Below are 22,027 nucleotides of genomic sequence, written 5' to 3'. Positions count from 1 at the left end.
TCTATTTCTTCATGATTCAATCTTAGAAGGTTGCATGATTCTAAGAATGTCTCCATTTATTCTAGGTTGTCCATTTTTTGTTCATAATATTCTCACAATCTTTTGTATTTCTGTAGTATCATTATTACACCTCTTTTGTTTTTTATTTTATTTATCAGTGCCTTCTCTCTTTTTTTCTGTGAGTTGAGCTACAGGTTTGTCAATTTTGTTTATCTTGCAAAGAACCAGCTTTCTTTCATTGATCTTTTCTATTGTCTTTTAAGTCTCTATTGCATTTGTTTCTGCTCTGATTTTTATTTCCTTCCTTCTACTGACTTTATCTCATTTTATAGAGTTCTTCAGCTCCAGAACTTGTTTCTTTTTTAGGGTAACCAATCTCTTTTTTGAAGTATTCCTCTGTTCATCAACTTTATTCCTGAGCTCATTGAATTGCTTTTCTGAGTTTTCTTGTAGCTCATTGAGTTTCTTCATGATAGCTATATTGAATTCTCCATCAGTTAAAGCACGCTCTTCTGTGATTTTCAGTTTGGTTTCTGGAGAATTGTCATTTTCTTTTTGGGATACTGCATTGCTATTGTTTTTCATGGTGCTTGATGAAATGTTCCTGTGCCAGTGCATTTAAGTATCCAACACCTTTCTTGAGAGATAAAGGTTTGCTTACTTTGTTTCTAACAAACCAACAATTGGTAACTAGAGGTGTTTCCTTTGTTTTTAAGTAGGTGGCACTATAGCACAAGTTTTTGGTTTCCCTTTCCAGAGCTGCCTCTTGCGGTATTTGAGAATCTGCACTTTCCATCTTCCATTATCTCTGTGCAAGGTGTGGCCCCATGCCCTCATAATTGCTTCTTGTGCCCCTGGGGTCACTGGTGCCTTGCTGTTGCGGGTGTCACTTCTGTTGCTGGCATCACCACCAGGAGCACTGGTATGGCAGAACTTCCGCTGTGTCTGGGGTTGCCTAGGTTGCAGCCACTGCTGCCCCAGTGGGGGAAGTTGGAGGGAGGGATAGAAGCTGGCATCAGGGGTTGTCAAGTTCATGGGCCCCACCACCACAAGCAGGGGTCTGGAGTTTCATGTGCTCCTGTGCCTGAAGGGACTGGGGTCATGGGGCTCACTTCTACTGCTGCCCAGTTCTCTGTGGCCATGGGCACTGCTGCAGTTGGAAGCCAGAGTCATGTGTGTCACCTTCACTGCTGCTACTGGATTCTCTGGGGCTGTGGCTCACCCATGATAGCCAGGAGGCCAGTATCGGGGGCCCTGGTTCTGCCTCCTTTATGTGTTCCAACCCACCCACCTTCAGATTACAGATGTATAGCTCTCTCTTGTGTCCTGGTGTGTTGAGAAGAGGAACTGGTGTTGAGTTATGGGTGTTTCACTAGTTGTAGGTTAAAGGAGAGAGACAAAGGGATTGTCTCACACCACCATAATGCTTAGAAGTAGAGCTTTTGTATGTACTTGAAGTTAATTTGGTATCAATACAAATTAGATTGTTATAATTTTAGGATGTTATATGTAATCCCCATAGTAACCATGAAGAAAATATCTAAGGAATATAAACCAAAGGAAGTTGGAAGAGAAGCAAAATGTGTCACTACAAAATATCAACTAAACACAAAAGAAGGCAGTAGTGGAGGAAATGAGGGACAAAAAAGCATTAAGACATACAGAAGATGAATAGCAAAATGGCATATGTAAGTCTTTTCTTATCAATAATTACTTTAAATGTAAATGGATGAAACTCTCCAATCCAAAGGCAGAGATTTGCAGAATAGTTGATAAAACATGATCCAACTCTACTCTGTCTGTAAGAGACTCATTTCAGATTCAAAGACACAAGTAGGTTGAAAAGATGGAAAAAGATATTCCCTACAAATAGGGGCCAAAAGAGAGCTAGGGTGGCTATATAATTATATCAGAAAAAATAAGCTTGAAGTTGAAAACTGGTACAAGTAACAAAAAAAGGGCATTATATACTGAAAAAAAGATTAATTTACTGAGACTATATAACATTCAGAAACGTATATGCACCTAACAGCATAGTGCCAAAATATATGACGCAAACACTGACAGAATTAAAGGGAGAAATCAAAACTCCAAATTATATAAAATAAACATTGATGGAATGGAAGGGAGAAATATACAGTTCTACAATAACACTTGGAGGGTTCAATATATTACTTTCAATAATGGATAGAACAACCAGAAAGAAGGTCAATAATGAAGTGGAGGACTTGACTAACACTACACACCAATTGGATCTGACCCATATATAAAATACCCTGCCTAAGAACAACAGAACATACATTTTTCTCAAATGTACATGGAACATTCTAAAGGATGGGCCACATTATATGCCACAAAACAAAGATTAGTACATTTTAGAAGACTGAAATAATACAAGGTATCTTATCTGATCACATAGAATGAAATTAAAAATTAACAACAAAAAGAAAAGTGAGAAATTCACAAATATGTAGAAAATTAAGCAATACAGTCTTAAACAACCAATAAGTCAAAAATGAAATCACAGGGGAAATTGGAAATTACATTGAGATAAATAACAACCAAACTACAACATACCAAAGCTTGTGATTGTAACAAAAGCAGTGCTGAAAAGGAATTTTAAACACCTACATTAGGAAAAAAAAATCTCACGTCAATAACTTAACACCTTAAATAACAAGAAAGAGGAGAGCAAACTAAATCCAAAGCTAGCAAAAGAAGGAAATAAGTTTGGATCTAAGAATAATAATATAGAGAATAGGAAAACAATAGAGAGAACAAATAAAGCCAAAAGTTGGTTCTTTGATAAGATGAAAAATTGACAAATTTTTAGCTATATTAATTAAGAAAAAAGATGATTCAAATTATTAAAATCAGAAATGCAAGAGGAGATATTACTAGCAATTTTACATTCCAAAAAGAGAAAAGTTTATAAGAGAACACTATGAACAATTATACACTGAAAGACTGGATAATCTAGATGAAAGAGGCAAATTTCTAGAAACACATAATCTACCAAAAATGAATCATGAAGAAATAAAAAATCTGAATAGAACTATAACTAGTAAGGAGATTGAATCAGTAATCAACCCTCTCATCCCTCCCCACCCTGAAAAGAAAGCCCCAGACCTGATGGCTTCATTGGTGAATTCTCCCGAACATTTAAAGAAGAATTAATACCAATTATTCTCAAGCTCTTCCAAAAAATTGAAGAGGAGGGACATATTCCTTAACTCAATCTATGAGGTCAACAATACTCTGACACCAAATCCAGACAAAGATACTACAAGAAAAGAACACTACAGACCCTTATGAATAATTGGGGCAAAATTCTCAGCAAAATGTTAGCAAACAGATTTCAGCAACATATTAAAAGGATTATATACCATGTCCAAGTGGGATTTATTCCTGGTTCAACATATGAAAGTCAATCAATGTAATGAACCATGCTAATAGAATGAAAGTGGGGGCTGGGGGACTACATATCTATTCAATTGATGCAGAGAAAGCATTTAACAAAATTCAATACCCTTTCATGATAAAAACACTTGTTTATTTAATAAACTAGGAATAGAAGGAAACATCCTCAACATGACAAAGGCCATATATTAAAAAAAAAAACATAGCTAACATCATTCTCACTGGTAAAAGACTGAAAGAGTTTCTCTTAAGATCAGGAACAAGACAGGAGAGCCTGATCTCACCATTTCTACTCGACAAAGTATTGGAAGTTTACCCAGATCAATTAGGCAACAAAAAGAAATGAGGCACCAAAATGAAACAGAATTAAAACTAGATCTGTTCACAGATAACATGATCTTACATGTACAAAACCCTAAAAAACTTTCTCACACACACACAAATTGTTAGAGCTAATAAAGGAATTCAGCAAAGTTATAGGAAAGAAAATCAATGCACAAAACTTAAGGTGCAGTTCTATACTTTAACAATTAACAATCCAAAAAGGAAATTAAGAAAACATCAATAAGAATACAATACTAAGGATAAATTTAGTATAGAGGGTGAAAGACTTGTACACTGAAGATTAAAAATCACTGCTGAAAAAGAGAAAGAAGACATAAATAAATGGAAAAGCATCCCATATTCATTGATTTGAGACAATATTAAGGTGACAATGCTGTGCAACATTATCTACAGATTCAGTGCAATCCCTATCAAAATTTCAATGGTGTTTTTTTGCAGACATAGAAAAACCCATCCTAAAATTCACATAAAATCTCAAGGGATCCCAAAATGCAAACACAACCTTTAGAAAGGAGAAAAAAGTTGGAGGACTTACACTCCTGATTTCAGAAACTTACTTCAAAGCTATAGCAATCAAAACAATGTGATACGTTCATAAAAAGAGACATACAGACCACTGGAATAGCATAGAGAACCCAAAAAGTAACCCTCACATATACTGTCAATTGATTTTAGGCAAGGGTGCCTAGACCATTCAGTGGGAAAGAGAGTCTTTTTAACAAACGGTGCTCGGAAACTTGGATGTCCACATGCAAAAGAATGAAGTTACCTTATATCATACACAAAAATTAATTCAAAATGGATCAAAAACTTAAATGTAAGAGCTGAGCTTATGAAACTCTTGGAAGAAAACACAGAGGAAAATCTTGCCTTGGATTTCACAATGATTTATTGAATATGACGCCAAAAGCACAGGAAATAAAAGAAAAAGTATTGAATAGATAAAATGTTCTTCACCAAATTTAAAAACTTTGTATGTCATAGGATACTATCAAGAAAGTGAAAAGACAACCCACTGAATGGGAGAAAATAATTGCAAAGCATATAATTTGCATATCTGATAAGGTATTAATATCCAGACTACATAAAGAACTCTTACAACTTAGAAACAACAACTATAGAAAAATGAACAACCCTATTAAACATGGGCAAAAAACTTGAATAGACAATTCTCTGAAGATATACAAATGGCCAATAAGAACATGAAAAGATGCTAGTCATTAGAGAAATGTCAATCAAAACCACAATGAGTTACCACTTCAAACCCATTAGAGTGGCCATTATTAAAAATAAACTGAAAATAGCAAGTGTATGTAAGGATATGGAGAAATGAAAACACTTGTGCATGTGGAAAACATGTATGGCAATTCCTCAAAAAGTTAAACAGAATTACCATATGATCTAGCGATTCCATTTCTGGGCATATAACCAAGAGAAGGGAAAGCAGGGACCCAAACAGTTACCTGCACAGTGTTCATAGCAGCATTATTCATAAAGGCCAAAAGGTGGAAACAACCCAATGTCCATCAAGAGTTTAATGAATATACAAAACTTGGTATATACATACAATGGAATATTATTCAGTCTCAAAAAGATGACAGTTTGCTAAAACATGGATGAACCTTGAAAACATTGTGCTAAGTGAAATAAGCCAGACACAAAAGGGCAAATGTTGTATGATTCCACTTATATGAGGTAACTAAAATAGGCAAGTTCTTAAAGACAAAAAGTACCATTAGAGGTTACCAAATGCTGGGGAGATGGGGACTAGGGAACTATTGTTTAGTGGGAACAGAATTTCTTCTGGGGATGATGAAAATTTTCTGCAGATGCATAGTGGTGATTGTTGTGCAATATTGTAAATTTTACTCAATGCTACTGAATTGTATGCTCAGGAATGGTGAAAGGGGTAAATTTTATATTTTATATATATATATATATATGCCTCAATAAAAAGAAAATAAAAGAAGAGAATATAAGCCAACAAATCTCAGTGGAAGAGTGACACGTCTCATTGCCATGAGAACGTGTGAAATGAAAGAAATCAGTGTGGCCATATGTGACGACATCCTTGCAAAATAAAATATGTACAATTTTTTTTAAGTCATGGCTTTGGACCACCCCAGTTCAATTTAACCAGAATCTCTGTGGTTGGATCCAAGTATTTAAAAAAAAAATTCCGTCAAATGATTCTAATGTGCAGGCAGTATTAAGAACTGCTGCTCTATACACCTGTTACTCTGTGTTCATTTTCCCTTTTATCCAACCTTTAAACTGTGCTACTGAGAATTAAGGCTAAGGCTTGCATGATTGCTTCTGGACAATAGTACCCCAGAGGGACAGGACCCCACCCACCCACCCAAGGCCATAGTGTGAGCACAACAGTGACACCAGTGACTGTGACTTTGTAGAAAGGAGATGGAGTCTGAGATCAATTTCAGGGTCTGTCTACCCTTCTACAGTCCATCTTGGAAGCTGAGGATTTCCTCTTAGTGGCCACTGCTAGCTAGGGTTTGTCTGATGAAGAGTTACAGCAGGTTTCCTTATAGTCTATGGTAGGTTTTTGTAGTCCCTGGATTTCTCATTTAGAGTTTGGGGTCCAAAACACACCACTTTGAATCCTAGACCTGCCATTTATTTGACATGGGAAAGACATGTAAAGCTTCCAATCTGCAGTTTCTTCCTCTTTAAAGTGGGGATAATAGTGCCCCTGGAGGCTCAGCGAGATTAATAGATTTGTTTGCACCCTGTTGGTAAGTGGGGTGGTATGATGTGAACCGAGTCAAAGCCAGCATTCTTAACCACAAGAGATCACTGGACCCCAAGTCTGGTGGTTCTGAAGCCAGGCTGTTTTCTACCCCAACAGTCAGCCTATAAGTGCCAGATGGGTTATGACAGAAAGGGATGTGGGAATACACTATGAGCTTTGAGATTAATTAGAACAGGTTTCATTGACTTGGAGTGAATAAAGGAAGAAGGAAGAAGTCTCAGGAGGCAGAGTTGAGTCCAGTCCTTTACAGACCCACACAGCTCCCTGCAAGGATTCTTGGGCCTGTATGGGGGCAGATGCTGTGTCCTTACCTCATAGTACATGAAGACGCCTGTGGGTCTGGTGGGCTTGATCCTGATGCCAATGTTTCCTTCAGTGTTGGGCGGCAGGATGTTGCCCTTGTCATCAATGATCTGGAGCAAGAGACCTGTGAATCCCACCCTGCAGGGATCCCCAACACTCCTGCCCCACCCAAACACTGCCTGGCTCATTCATGTGACACGGTGGGGGTAATTGGGGGAGGGGGTTGTGGTAGAGGAGCCCTGTCAGAAAATAGAATAAAACTGTCAAAAGGCTTTGAAGTCAGCAAATGGTGAAACCCAAGCCATGGGTCTATGTGTTTCATGCATATATAGACATCACAAATGTGTCTTCAAGCTAGAAAACACGGATCAGGAAAAACTAAAAGCACCAGCAGTGGAGAGAGCCGCCTGAGCTACTGCAAGTACTCTTTCCCAGGCTCGGTGCATGAGGCCTCTGGCTGTCCTGGCAAGCTGCACTCATGCCCAGGACATTGCAGGTCTCAACTGAAACCTCGCCAGGAAACTGGAGGAAAAGTAGGCGGAGAAGACGAAGGACAACCGGGAGGCATGACTGGTTCTGTCACCTCGTGTCACACAATGGTCCCACCATAGCCGAGCACTAACTGCTCTCTGCCAATGTCTTTACCAGCAGACCTGAATGTCGTAGGGTGGGATGGCCTTCCCCATGGAACCCGGCTTGATCTTCATCCCCCGGACAGTGCCACAAGTTGTTCCCTGTTCACAAAGAAGAGAACTGGGGTTGGCCAAGCGTCCAGGCTTATCACAATAACATAGCATCCTTGCTCATAGATGTCATTTGATGCTGTGCAGAGAGCCCTCGTGGCGAAGCTAGAAGGCATAGACCCAACTCTAGTCAGCAGACATTCACTGCACCTGACATGGGCTGGGCCTGAGCCCGGTGCTGGGGCTACAGAATCCAGTGGGAGAGGCCAACAAGAAGCAGAGGAGTGAGCCCAGGGCTGTGGGCATGTAACGTAGGGTGTGGAGTGCCCACTGTATGCCAGACACGTGTCCATTTGCCGGGGAGGGCCATGAGTATATTTAACAAACATTTACTTGTAGCTGCCTCAACTGCTTCTCAGAGCTGTGTTGAGATTATTCAGATTGTTCACGTTGTTCCCCTACCCCCTATGTCTTCCTGATGAACCTTACTCCTTCTTTATGGTTCTCTAAATTATCATTCTTCCTAAAGTTAAGCGCTTTACACACAGAGAGACCAAGGTTTGAATCTTGACTCCACCGCTCACTAGCTATGTACCAAGTAATCCCCCTTGATCTCCTCCTCTGTCAAAGGGGGGTAATTATAACATTATCTCTGAGAGTGCTTGTGAGTGTGTGCCAGGCACACACCAAGTATTCAATAAACAACTGCTACTAGCTATCATTCAGGCCCTAATAAAAGGAAGTTGGGAGATTCTCTTTCTGTGGTATTTTTCCCTACACTTGTATTGCTGCTTGTCTGTTTCCCTCAGTAGATAATGAGCATTCAGAGAATAGAGATTGTCCCATCCATCTCTGCACCCCCAGCATCTAAACACAATACCTACCTAAAAACAACCGTGACAACCATAAATGCAATAGGGGTTAGACACTGTGCCCAGAGCTTTGTATACTTTCTTTCATTTACCTTATCATAACCTGGCAAGATTGGCATTATATTTCCATTTTGGAGATGGGGAAGCTAGACTCTGCAAGATTCAGTGATATGCTGATAGTCTCGAAGCCTATAACTGGCAAGGCTGAGATCTGAACTGGGGTCTGAGCTCCTGAGAGAGGAAGTACTTTCCCCTCTGCAATGTCACTGCTCACACTCTAGGCATGTGGAAAATGTTGCAGAGATGAGTGGATAGGTGTGAAAATGTTTGGAGAAATAAAGCACCATCCGGGTATCAGGGAGTATTCTGTTGTTATGAATAGTTGATGCAAAGGGACTGGCATCATGGGTGTAGTGCATAGTTGTAACCTCACCCTTCTTGTCTGAATGCAAACTGTGAACCAGCAAGGACAGTCCTAGAGTCTTAACATTTCTCAAGCCTGGAAGCAGACCCAGTAACTGATTATTTATTTATTTATTTACTTTTGCAAAATAATGTCAGACAAGTATGTCAGTTGGGACTAAAACAGCTATTTTGCTACAGGCTCTGAGATGACAGTCATTCCTCTGTCAGCTAAAGGGATGATAGGGAGGTAGGGGAAAGTGGCTCTGCCCAGCATCGGAAATGGATTAAGAATGTGTTAGAAGAGGGATACCTGCCCACACTATCATGGATAAAGTCCTTGAGATTCAAGACATGCATTATTCTTTGAATGCCCTGCCCACCTGACTGGTCAGTGATCCTCTTTGGGATCACACTGTGTGTATGTGTATGTGTGTGTGTGTGTGTGTGTGTGTGTGTGTGTGTGTGTGTGTGTGTGTGTGTGTGTGTGTGTGTATAGCGTGTATATAGAAGATCTCTCCTCCTGCTAGTGTCTCACAATCAAAGCTGTGTGCTCTCCTCATAAACACCCAGAAATGAACTAGTGAACTTCCGGGGCCAGCTCCTGCCTGCTCCTGTGGTTGCTGCCTAGGAAGGGACGGTGAAGTGGACAGGACTTGCAGTGGTGGCTTCCATGCTCCTGGAGAGTGCCTTCTATGTCAGTGCCCCTCCTGGGCTCCCGTAAACTAATTCTCACAGGTACAGTGGCACCATGTCCTTAGACCCCTTTCTAAGTTTTTGTCCAATAGTTTTCAGCACATTGGTCTTTTGACAAGTTGATGAGCTGCAATTGTCTTTTCTGCAAATTGATTTGGGACAAATTAGCCTAGAGCTCTGGAGCCTCCCATTGGCTTTGAGCAATGCTGCGTGCACAGTGGGGCGTCTGCACACACTCATAGCAGGATTCAGCTCACCTGCTGGGCTCCATGGACGAGCACATCCTGACTGGCCCAGAGGGACCAATCACCTACCGTCTCTGACTGTCCGTAGGCCTGGTAGAGCAGAATGCCTGTCTGTCTTCTCCACAGCTCTTGCTCCTCGGGCAGCAGGGCCTCCCCACCAGTACAGCAGTGCTCCAGGGTGGGGAACCTGAGGCTGAGGGGAAGGCAAGGTGTCAACAGGGCCTCCGCAGATTGGGCTTGGGCGCTCCGCCCCAGGCCCAGGGAGAGCTCAGAGCATTGTCATCTGGATCATTCACCCTTCTGCTTCTTCGCTTTCTTACTTGCCTTCTGGGCATTTTACTGATGGTCAAGTCCAAGTGGAAGTCACTTCCTGTTGGTACCTGTTAACTCATCTGGCAGAGGTAGGTGGTGGTGGTGGTGAGGCTAATGGGTTAAATCAGGGAGATCAGGATTGAATATGGATGTTGATGTAACAAGAGGGAGAAAAGTGTGCTTGGAACACATTCTAAGCATTCTATGTGGCTAAGAGGGATATTTGTATAAACCATAAGGGCTGAGGGATAAGACCCCAAGGATATGCTAGGATGGTAATAGAAGTGTACCGCCTTCTGGGAAGAGTGGGCTTATGTGAACTGAAGGCCTTTTGTGTTTCTGGCTGGAGAACACAAATTAGGGGTTGAAAATGAATTGCTCGGGACGTCAAGGAAGACCGGGCTTCATGTAAGTGAAGGGAAGAAGGATCACAAGTAACAGCCCTGAGAGCAGGAATTTGGGAGAGAACAGAAAAGTCTGCTGGGAACATTTGCAGTAGTTTCCTAGGTACGTTGTGTGATGTAAATCCTCTCATCTATTTTCCCCATGAAGATTTCCATAAATAATACAAAAACCATCACAAAATAATGATGGATTCCCTGAAGGAAATGTGTAGAAGTGATTGGGGTCTTAGTACCACCTTGCATGGGGCTGAGCTGATCTAGCTCGTAGGGATGAGGGAGGTGGCAGAATCCCTTGTCACCCTCTCCTCGTATATACAGAGCCTGTAGTGATGGACAGGAGAGCTGGCTTCGTTGAGCGTATGTTCCTCATTCTTCTTGAGCTTTATCCAAAGTACATAAAATGGGCAGAGTCTCCAACAGAGTCAATATTCATGCCCTGGTTGAATTTTCATGGGGTTTGTTCACTACCTCAAGAACTTTGCAACAAGTAGTTGTAATATGAGCTTTGAAATACAGTTGGAAACATAATTCTGTCAGATTGAGGGTTCATGAATAAAATCAAGCTGTATTTCAGTTACGTTCATAAATTGAACTCCTTGATATTTTAAGTCTTATATGTCTAAAACATGTTAGCTCTGATTTTGAAGTAGCCATTTCAATTTCAGAGTTGCTAAAAGATACATAAACAACCATAAGGTTCAAAGAGCAGATCAGGTGAGTTAAAAATTAATCCACAAACATGGGGAAATGCAAAAGTAAAATTACAGTGTGATACTACATACCCATCAGATTGGCAAAAATTAAAACTTGGACAAAAACAAATATTGCCAGAGATGTGGAACAATGGGAATTCTCCTCCCCTGCTAGGGGGAGCATACCTTGGTTCAATACTTTGGAAAATAAGGTAGTAGGGTGCAATGTCAGTGTGACCTAGCAATTCTTCTCCCAGAGAAGATCTACAGCAATGTGTGTTTATGTGTTTATGTACATGTTCAAAAATTCAATGCAGCATTAATCATCAATAGCTCCAAACTGAAAAGTACCCAAATGCCCAATAATAGAACTGATTAAAAATGTGCTACTTTTATAAAATGTAATGTTATACAGCAATGAAAATTAACTCTAGCTTATGTAACAACACGGACACTTCTTAGAAACATAATGTTGAAAAAAGAAGCCAGATATTATGGAATAATGTACGATTACATGAAGTTCAAAAGCAAGTAAAGTAGAGTAATTTGTCTAGGGATATTTCCTATGTAAACTATGAGGGAAAATAAGGAAACGAACACCATAAAAGCCAAGGTAGTGGATTCCTTTAGTGGAGATGGAGAGGCATGAGGAGGTCTCTGGGGCCACTGGCCATGTTCTATTTTTGTGCCTTGGGTGAGCAGATATATAGCTGTTTTAATTTCAACAATTCATTAATCTGTAAATGTACATTTTATATAGTTTTCTGTATGTTTATTTCACAACAAAAACGTTTATAAAAAAAAAAACCCCACAATGATGCAAGGCTCACTGAGTGTTTCATTTGGTTCTCTGAATCCTGTTTAAAGAACCAATTAGACTAGCTGCTAAATATCACCACCAACATTTACCGCCCACCCCCCACACACAGTATCCTCAAAGAACCATAGCTAAAATCAGTCAGACCACAGTGCATCACATTACTTAAAATCCTACCCGACGATTCCTGTTACCAACCGCAGCCTCTTCTACCATACCTGGTGGAATTCTGCTGCAGAATCATTCGAAATACAGAGGGTGCAGCAAGGCATTGGGTAATAGGGTATTTGAATAATGTCTAGAAAGTTAGGAGACAAAAAATTTTATTTTTACAATTAAGATTTAAAATATAGATTTGTTATTAGCGTTTTTAACTCTGACCTCTCCTCTAGGAGAGCCCATTTATTCATCTGTTAATTCTTTCAGTATACCTAAATTGAGCATGAATTTTGTACATGGCATGTGTCAGGTACTATTGGCGCAACACAAGGAAGTCTAAGTTGAGGGGATGGGTAGGGAGGGAATGAAGGGAAAGTTTTGTTTTGTGAATTTGAATAGTAAATTTTTAATTTAACATTTTTCGTTTTAGTCACTATCTCCCATCTTCAATAGGAGAGACTGAAACCAAGTAATTTAAAAAGTTTATTTTTAAAAATTCACGAAAGTAATAAGTGTAAAGTAAATTAAACAATTAAACTTTCAAATGCAGGGATGGGGTAAATTTGTAGACTCAATTCTTTGAAATCATTCAAGCTTAAAATACACTGAGACTTTGGGGACACCCCTTGTAGGGGAAGGAGAATTAGACCTGGTGGGGGAAGGAGAGAGGTGGATTCAGTGTGGCTTGCACAGTTTTATGCCTCAGAGGCTGGCAGGATGCAGGCAGAAAATAATGACGGGAAGGCGGATATTGACATAGGGGCAGGGAATGAGAAGTGGGAGGTACAGTTTCAGGTGCTGGAGGGATGATCAGATGAACTTAACCAACCAGCAGAAAAACAGGGGGGAACTAGCCTGGAGAGAGAAGACTGGACAGTTTTGAGAGCCACCTGAGTAGATGTACCTGCTGGAGAAATGGAAGTAAAGGAAGCTGCTTAGAGGGGAGGGACAGTTGAGGGCAGAGCCTTGGATGACTGCGGTGCTCAGGACTAAGCTGGGGGAACAGGCGGTAGCTGTAGCAAGTGGAGAATGTGCTATGGAGCAATTTGACCTTAAGGGAGGAGAGACGGGGCTGGTCCAAGGTGTACCAGGGTGAAGGGAAGGTGTTCTTAGGATGAGGAACTTTGAATATGTCTATGGACTGAGGGAGTAGAGTCAATGAAAAGTGAGAGATTGAAAATACAGGAGAAAAGGTTTAATGAGTTAAAGATTAATAGAGAGGGGCTCCAAACAGAAGGGCAGGGAAAAGAACAGGATCGGCAGCAGTTGTCGGGAGGGAGTTGGACATTGAGAGGTGAAGGGGCAGGTCTGCCTCTGAGATAGAAAGCAGGGGAGTGAGTGGAGACACAAAGACAATTTTTAAGTGAAGAGAAATACGTTGAAGGAGTTCATGCAGGTGACCTCAGTTATTACCATGGTGTATGCATAACACCAACTGCTACCACTTACTGAGTGTTCTCTCTGTGCTAGTTTCAGGGCTAAGCACTTTACACACCTTTCCTATGTCATCTCATTAATATTCCCAACAATTTTGTAGAGATAGTAACCATTAAGACTCTCCTTTTACAGATAAGGAAACTGAAGCTCAGAGTGGTAAGTAAACCACTAATAAATGTCAATCATGGGATACGAAACTAGATCTGTCATATTCCAATGCTTTTGTTTCTAAATACATCATTAAATTGAGTAGCCACACAAATACAACATTCACACACCAGCTACCTGGCCCTGGTAGAGCCAGGATCCAGGATCCAGGAGGCCTGAGCTTGTTCTGTTTGCTTTCATTTCTCAAAACGTATATTCTGGTTCCCAGGTCCACAAAGTCTGATCCATAGTTCTAGGGAAAGGTTTGGAATATGTGTTTTCTTCAGAGTTACATCTTGATGTAATTCTGATACAATGATTGATTCAGTGCTTCACATTTGAGAAACCCAGAGCCAGGGTTATATTATACTAAGAGGCTTCTTTGCTAAATAAAGTATTTTCTCAGTTGGATCCAGTTTTTGAACTCGAAATGAGTTTTCTCCGGGAGTTTGTTGATATCGAAAGGTTCGTCTTCTTACCTGTACAATGACCTTGGGATCAAACTGGGGCAGATGATGGGCAAAGACTGTAGACCCCGCTGTCCATGGTTCAAGCAGGTACCCTGCGACAGCTAGAATCCAGCCTGTGTCTGACAGGCACCAGAGGACATCAGACGTCTTCAGCTGCAGTAATTTCCTGCTAACTCCAAAATACAGTTGGCCTCAGATACTATTCTGACTACTATACAATCCTTCCCTTCTCTCCACCCCCATTCTCCAGGATTTTGCTACTCAGTTGTTATCTTTAGCCCAGATACCAAATGTCTACAAAAAGCCTTCTCTGTCCCCCTGGTCTGGTTAATAAGGTACAAAGTATACAGAACGTGGTCTGATTTGAATATTACTAGTTGGGGGACGGGGAGAAGGGAGAAGAGTTTTGTTTAAAATTGATTAAATGGTTAACCCAGCTTCAGCCTCTATGTTTGTTCCAGGTTAGGGCAGTGGCTTGGTGTGGCTTAGTTCCAGGTATTATTTTTCCCTAACAGTTCCTGGTTGGGAAACTTCATGCCGGATTTGTCCACAATCGAGGAGAGGAGAAGACCTGTCACATAAGGTCACATTGCTGGAGCATTTTATCTTTCCCCACTAAACCCTGGAACCACTGACAGTGACACAGGGGCTTGTCATTTGTGTGGTTTGCAGAATGCCTGCTGTTTCCACCCACATCTTCTCCATGCCTGTTGTGAAGGTGCTCAGGTAGGACCCAAATGTGCCTCCTTTGTCATTCAGATGCCTCTGTCAGCAAACACTCATACATAGTCTATACTTCTCACACCCTTAGGGGTCTGAACCAAAGAGAGCAGAAAGGATAAACAGCATGGGGTCAATTCCACCAAGAGTTCCTTTCCCAGCACATACACATATACATACACATTTCACCCCAGATCTGTGGCCCAGCTTCTAAGTTGGTGCCCTCTCTCCTACCATGAAGGGAAGAAGGATCGCAGAGCAAGTCCATGGCTGTGCTTTGCCATCTTGGGGAAGCCTGTGGTCCCACTGGTGAAGAAGATGGCCATTGGGTCCAGGGTCTTTGACTTAATACAGGTGTGAACTGGGGATTCTGATCTGCAAAGGGATTCAATACAAAAGGACAGAAGTCATGTTTCCTGTTTTTCCATCCTCTGGGGAAGCAAAAGAAGCAATATGAGGCTTAGAGTCAGAAAACTGGGGTTTGCAAGTCCCGGTATTAGGCACCAAACAAAGTTTATGGGTGATTTGGATAGGTGGACTGACATTTCTTCATTTTAAAAAATGGGGAAAATATGATGGATTACTTTTTAATTGAATAAACATTGAAATAGTATTTCCAATGATTCCAGACAATGCTCTAAATGATCTACATATAAGAACTCATTTAATCTACAGAGCAACCCTAAGAGGTAAGTAATGCTTTTATGCCCATTTTGTAGATGAGGGAACTGAGGCTCAGAGAGGTTAGGTAACTTACCTGAAGACATATAGCCAGCAAGTTGCAGAGCTAAGATTCAAATTCAGACAGTGTGATCCATATACTATGCTTTTAGTCACACTGCTAACCCTGTACTTTACACAGACTAGCTTCATGGGAATTTAACCTCATAAACTTGGTGTTGAGGGGTGGGAAAGAGAAAGCTAGGGAGAATGAGAGTGTAAGGAATATATATATGGACATCTGCCCTAGCATGAGCTAGAGGTGGAAGGTAGAATCTGTAGCTCCCTCCGTCTGCCTCGGTTCTTGGGGAGCTTCTCCTTGGCTGAGAGTCTCTTTCTTGGGCCTATTACAATTGTAAATGCAAGCTTCCTATAGTACTCAGTCAGAGAGGCTGCAAGTAATCCCAGTGCTGGAGGGAGCACTGGCTCTTGTGGAGAAATGATACCATACTGAGTCTGGGCAATTTAGGTGAGTTTTAATGAGTATTCTTTGCTTAAGCTATTTTAATCTAATTCTCTGACTTTAGAATCTAGCATAAGATGTGATTTCACTGTAATATTTGCTGTTGGGGGTTGAAGTAAAGAGCTTTAAAAGCTGTGGAAGTACTTCAAGAAAACAAATCCAGCATGGTTTGTGTGTGATATGAAGAATGTCTGAAGGCTTGCAGAATCAGAGTTTTGGAGGTGGAGGGGTCTTTCTTACCTTCAGCACTTCCCTAACTTTCCCTTCAAGGTGTCCCTATAGACACCCACCCCCTAAGACATGGAAAGTGTTTGCTCCCAAAGCTGCCTGTCATTTTTTTCTCAGTCTCAAGTTTCACCTTAAAAATTCATCTTAACCTTTCATTCAACTTCTTTAATTGCTAATTACTTACATAAAAATAATATTTCAGATTCCCCACCTACAAGGAAAATGCAACACAATAATCCTCTGACTTTACACATCTCCTTTGCACAGGGATGATTATATTTTAGTGAGAGAGCCATAGAAGCTCAATTTCCTCATTTTATACAGAAAACAATTGCAACCCAGAGAGGAGAAGGAACTAGCCCAAGGTTGCACAGCAAATCAGTGACATAGCTGTGAAGAGAAGCTCAGACCTGGTGAGCTTCCTCCCACTGGCTGCTTCTCTACCAGCACTTGGCAGTGAGTGGCTTTCTCCTGCCATTCCTCAGAAAGCACATTCATCAGACCAGAAACTCACTGAATCAGTGATCGGAAGTCCAGCCACCCTTTACGGCTGTGGTCAGACACCAGGAGCTTGGTTTTCAGAGCAGGACACTCAGAAGCAACAGAATCCACCTCTGGGGCAAGGGTATCTGTGGTCACGATGCCCTTGGCTTTAGACACTTGTAGTCGGTAGAGAATGTCCTTGGCTTTCATCTGGGTGGTCCCTGGCATGAAGACGATCCCTAGGGATGAGGAAGAAACTGCTTGTTCTGGTATCTCTTTCACAGCCTCACAACCTTGGCTGTCAGACCTGGTTTATCTGCATAGAAATCCCCTAACTTCTTGGTATGCAAAGTATGGTCTACAGCATCAACACCGCCTAGGACACAGAATCTCACACCCCACCCCAAACTTACTGAATCAGAATCTGCATTTTAACAAGATCTCCAAGGGATTTCTATGCACATTAAAATTTGAAACGCCTGCCCTAATAATTTCTACTCTAAATGGATCTAGCCAGTAGACAGGTGAGTCCTTCTTTATACAAATTTACACAGGATCTGGGAAAGATACAAGTAGGACAGTGTCCCTGACACTACATCCCTGCCCACATTTTTCTCCTCTCACTTCCTTCTCTGTCATCGTGAATCTCTTGTCATCTCTTGTCATCATTCCTTGTGTCATCTTGAATTTCCTCTCTTTCCTTCGTTTGTCATACCCAAAGTTAACTACAATGTCCTTTGAACTTTTCTACTTTCCCTTCCATCTTCCATCACCAACAATTAGCTCAACTCTTTGTGTGCCCCAATTGCATTCTAATTTCTCCACCAGATGCCCTGTCCTGAATCTTCCTACTACCCACCTTCCGTATTATTAGCTTGCTTAGTTCCACAGAGCACTGACTTTTTCCCCTCCACATTTCTTCTCTTCACTAACACCTGGACCCTCTCTCCAGGAAAACACCACACTCCCCATCCTGACTTTGAGGGCACTGCTCACTCTCCATCTTTCTCTCCCACAACTCTATTCTCTATTTCAAGATGACCATTCTTCGTATAGGCTACTCCTGACTCTAGGCATTTCCATGTGCTATGACCATTCTTGGAATTTCCGTCCTTTGCTTCTACTCCTCTTTAATTCTTCTTATCCCAGAGGTCTCAACTCATGTCTTGGGTTTCTCATGGACCATCTCTTCACTACACAGATGGCATGACTTCTCTATACTCCCTCAGCCACTGCTGTTAATTCTTGAGCTTGATGGATTAATCAACTATTTGTGAGAAAACATGAGACAGAGAATATGTGAGCAAGACCACAACATATTGTTGTATGAGCATGCATTATACAACAACTGAAGCGATTCAAAAAAGAATCCATGAGTCCCATACTGATTATATAGATTAATGCATAGATAAGCAATTAAAAGCGAAAGGAATATCTCTATAGAAGAATGCCAACTAATAAATGTAGAGGGAATGATATAAATAGAAAATCCTAATAAACGACCACCATTAAAATATTCAATTCAGTCAAGAATCATCAGTGGATTCTCAAACCATAAGGTGAAAGACAGCTGGGGAACAGGATATTCACACAGTCCCATAAATATTACACGACAGATTACTTACTAACTACAAAGGGAAAAGGTACCTTTACAAAGGTGGATACTACCTTTCTAAAGTCATAAAACAATATCAATTATATTAGGACAAACCAACTTTGTATATCCCCAATGTGATGCACCAAGGAAGACACAATATTGCCCTTCTAGTACCTGGGCTAAAAATGTCTAACCTGAAGATAATCATGAAGAAGGAGTCAGGAATACAAATTCTGATGGACCTTCTGCAAAACAACTGGCTTAGATGTTTCAAAATTGTCATCATCATGTAGACAGTGTAGAACGTAGAGAAACATTATAGATTAAAGGAGATGGGGGAGATGTAACAACTAAATGCAATGCATTGGATTTTTGATTTAAACCAAATAAATGCTATAAAGGACATTATTGGGACAATCGAGGAATTTTGACGATGGATGTATATCACGTAACTATATTGCATCAGTGTTAAAGTTCTTGTGTGATAAATCTACTGTGGTTATGTGAAGGAAATGTCTTGGATCTTAGCAGATGCATGCTCCAGTGTTTATCTGGTGTTTATGGGTGTCACAGTGTCTGCAACAGATTCTTAAATGACTCACTGGGAGAGAGGGCTCGAATATAGCAAAATGTTAACAACTGATGAATCTTATAAAAAAGCAAGAATGTCTGAGACTGTGTAAGAGAAAGTGTGTGTGTGTGCGTGTGTGTGTGTGTGTGTGCGCGCGCGTGTGTGTGAGAGAGAGAGAGAGAGAATTACGACATTCTGTTTGAGAGGGTGTGAGTATAAGCGAGAGAGTGGATGAGAAGGAGTAAAATAATATTTGAGTGAGTCTGAGAAAAAGAAAGACTGTGAAGAAGAAAAACTGGGGGGAAGAGAAAGCACCTAATATTTCAGGACAAACTAGCTCTAGGTGAGCCCAAAGGTCTGTTTGGGTCACTAACCTGTTCGGATGCAGCCCACGATCACCAGCCACCACTCAGGCACTCGAGGCAGAATCAAGGCTAGATGGTCTCCCTCCTGGAGGCCACAGGTCTGTGTGAAGACGTTGGCTGCACGACGGGTTAAGTCTGTCATCTCTCTGAAACTCCACTTCACTTCATCCCCTTGGTTATTCACCCACCACAGGGCTGGGTTTGGACCTCTCTTGCCTTCCTGGTTAGGATCATATGCTACATGTTATTTCCTGCTTCAAAGGAAAGGGGCACTAATTTGGCCAATCCACCACCACAGTCACATTCCACTGTGAGTGTAGCTCAAGGTCTGAGATCCCATTTTAAAGCATTTATAGCGCCAAGAGATGTTGGGGGGAGGTGTGATCCAGTCAACTTCTTCTGGTCTACTCTAACCCCCTCCTCTTAAGTCATATAAAACCATGAAGAGCCTTCATGTTACTTATTGAAGACTTACAATTTTATTCCCCATGTGTCTGTCTTAGTTCCACATGGACAGTAGGTTACTCTCTGTGCCTCAGTTTTCTCACCTATGAAATGGGTATAATAATACTACCTAGAATGTAGTAAAGTTCAAATAATTATTTTAAAAGGTCAAGTGAGTATAACAGTGCCTGGCATATAGTAGGTGCTCAATAAAATTACTGTTGTTATTATTATTACAACAAAATAAAAGAGGATAATTTAATTCCTGAATATTTGGGGAAATTATTTTTTAAATTAAGGTACCTCAATAGGTGCAAGAAGTCAGTCTTGGAAGCTCCAGGGCCTTTTTCCCCTCACAAAAACATCAAGTAAACAACAATAGACTAAGATGGCTTTGTAGGAATTTAGAAAAGAGTCATAAATCCACAGGAACCAACAAATGCCCAAACAATAAAAAGTCATAACCAAAATGGTAAGAAATTTTGTGGTGTTTTTGCTTAGTCTTGCACCACCCGCTCTCTGATGTGGTACAGTGTAGTCAGAGGAAGCCACCCAATTCCCAGCCCCTCCCCTAGGATAGACGGAAAAGACTGAAACTTGTGTGCAATGTTCTGGCTTGTCTGGAGGCGGCCTTAGGCACTCGTTTCTGTCTTGACTGACTTGGAGCTCAGATGGGTATGAGGGCATATTGGAGGTATCTGAAAACAGTGGCAGATGTCACAGTGTGTGGAAACTGTAGACCTGTGGTTACCTAGGGATTAGAGACTACAGACAACAAAAGAATAGAACATTTAAGTCCCCTAGAAGAAGCAGACTTTTAAGAAAGTTAAAACGTTAAAGAGCAGCCAAAACTAGAAAAATAAAATAAAATAAAAGCACATGCACAGGACCAGGAAAGACACATGCCAGAGAAGACCTTAAGTTTTCATACTGAGCAGATTATTGAAGGTCTTTCCCTGCATGGAGCCAGTCTGCAAAGACTGAGAGAGGTGGCTATTGTTTTTAAATATCGAATTTTTAACAACAGATCACAAGGTCTACAAAGAAAAAGAGAAGCAGCCTATTCAAAGTAACAACATGAATCTCCAGAAACTGACCCTAAAGAGACATAGGCTGCAGTTACTAGACAAAGAGTTTTAAATGACTGTCTTAAATACACTGAAAGAGCTAAGGGAAAACACAAAGAACTAAAGCAAATCAGGAAAATAGTATATGCACAAAATGAGAATATCAACAAAGAGATACAAATTATAAAAAGAACCAAACAGAAATTCTGGAGCTGAAAAATACAATAACTGAATTGAAAACTTCACAAAGGGACTCAACAGCAGACATGAGTAGGCAGAAGAAAGAATCAGTAAACTTGAAGACAAGTCATCTAAAATTATTGAGTCAGAAGAGCAAAAAGAAACATACAAGAAGAAAAATGAACAGAGCCTAAGAAACTTATGGGCACAATCAAAGAGACCAACATACACATTATGGGAATATCAGAAGGAGAAGAAAGAGAGAAAATGGAGCATAGAACTTATCTGAAGTAATAATGGCTAAAAACTTCTCAAATTTGAGGAAAGGCATGGAGAGACAAATACAAGAGGCTCAATGAACTCCAAGTAGGAAAACCCAGACACCCACAGAGAGACATTACAATCAAACTACAGAAGACAAAGACAAAGAGAGCATCTTAAAAGCAGCAAGAGAAAAGTGACTCATCAGGTGAAATTGTTAATAAGATTACCAGTGGATTGAAGACCAGAAGGCAGTGAGATTATATATTTAAAGTGATAAGGAAGAAAAAACTGTCAACCAAAAATTCTATATCTAGCAAAATTGTCCATCAAAAATGAGGGAGAATATGTATGGCTGAGTTGCTTCACTGTGCACATGAAACTATCACAACATTGTTAATCAGCTATACTCCAATATAAATTAAAAAGTTTTTAATACTGAGGGAGAAATTAGGACATTCTCAGATAAAAACAAAAACAACACTGAGGGAGTTCATTATCCTTAGACTTTCCCTACAAGAAATGCTAAAAGGAGTTCAAGTTGAAATGAAAGGACATTAGAGAGTAACTTAAATATAAAAGTATAAAGTTCTTTAATAAAGATAGATACAAAGACAAATATAAAAACAGTATTGTTATAATTTTGGTTCATAACTTCACTTTTTATTCTTTCACTGTATGGAAACCACAAAAGCATAAAAAATAATTATAAATCTATGTTAATGGGTAGACAATATGTAAAGATATAGTTTGT

At 40.5% G+C, this 22,027-nt stretch overlaps 1 protein-coding gene across 2 annotated transcripts in view; it reads right to left on the bottom strand.

Moving 5' to 3' along the window:
• LOC309645633 (acyl-coenzyme A synthetase ACSM1, mitochondrial-like) overlaps positions 1 to 22,027 on the bottom strand; it is a 45,723-nt gene that overhangs the window by 12,134 nt on the left and 11,562 nt on the right. The window contains exons 3-10 of one of the 2 annotated variants that reach the window (XM_082431066.1): positions 19,331 to 19,541; positions 16,820 to 17,027; positions 15,129 to 15,269; positions 14,184 to 14,343; positions 12,180 to 12,259; positions 9,806 to 9,929; positions 7,492 to 7,572; positions 6,847 to 6,948 (exon numbers count right to left, since the gene is read on the bottom strand). In XM_082431066.1, the coding sequence (XP_082287192.1) occupies positions 6,847 to 6,948; positions 7,492 to 7,572; positions 9,806 to 9,929; positions 12,180 to 12,259; positions 14,184 to 14,343; positions 15,129 to 15,269; positions 16,820 to 17,027; positions 19,331 to 19,541 (1,107 nt within the window). The remainder of the gene's footprint in view (positions 1 to 6,846; positions 6,949 to 7,491; positions 7,573 to 9,805; positions 9,930 to 12,179; positions 12,260 to 14,183; positions 14,344 to 15,128; positions 15,270 to 16,819; positions 17,028 to 19,330; positions 19,542 to 22,027) is intronic. The other variant, XM_082431067.1, reaches the window with a different exon arrangement.

The sequence above is a fragment of the Balaenoptera physalus genome, assembly GCF_965194825.1.
Source record: "Balaenoptera physalus genome assembly, chromosome: 16".
In the NCBI taxonomy this organism is placed as follows: Eukaryota; Metazoa; Chordata; class Mammalia; order Artiodactyla; family Balaenopteridae; genus Balaenoptera; species Balaenoptera physalus.
This window is presented reverse-complemented; position numbering and strand designations above follow the sequence as displayed.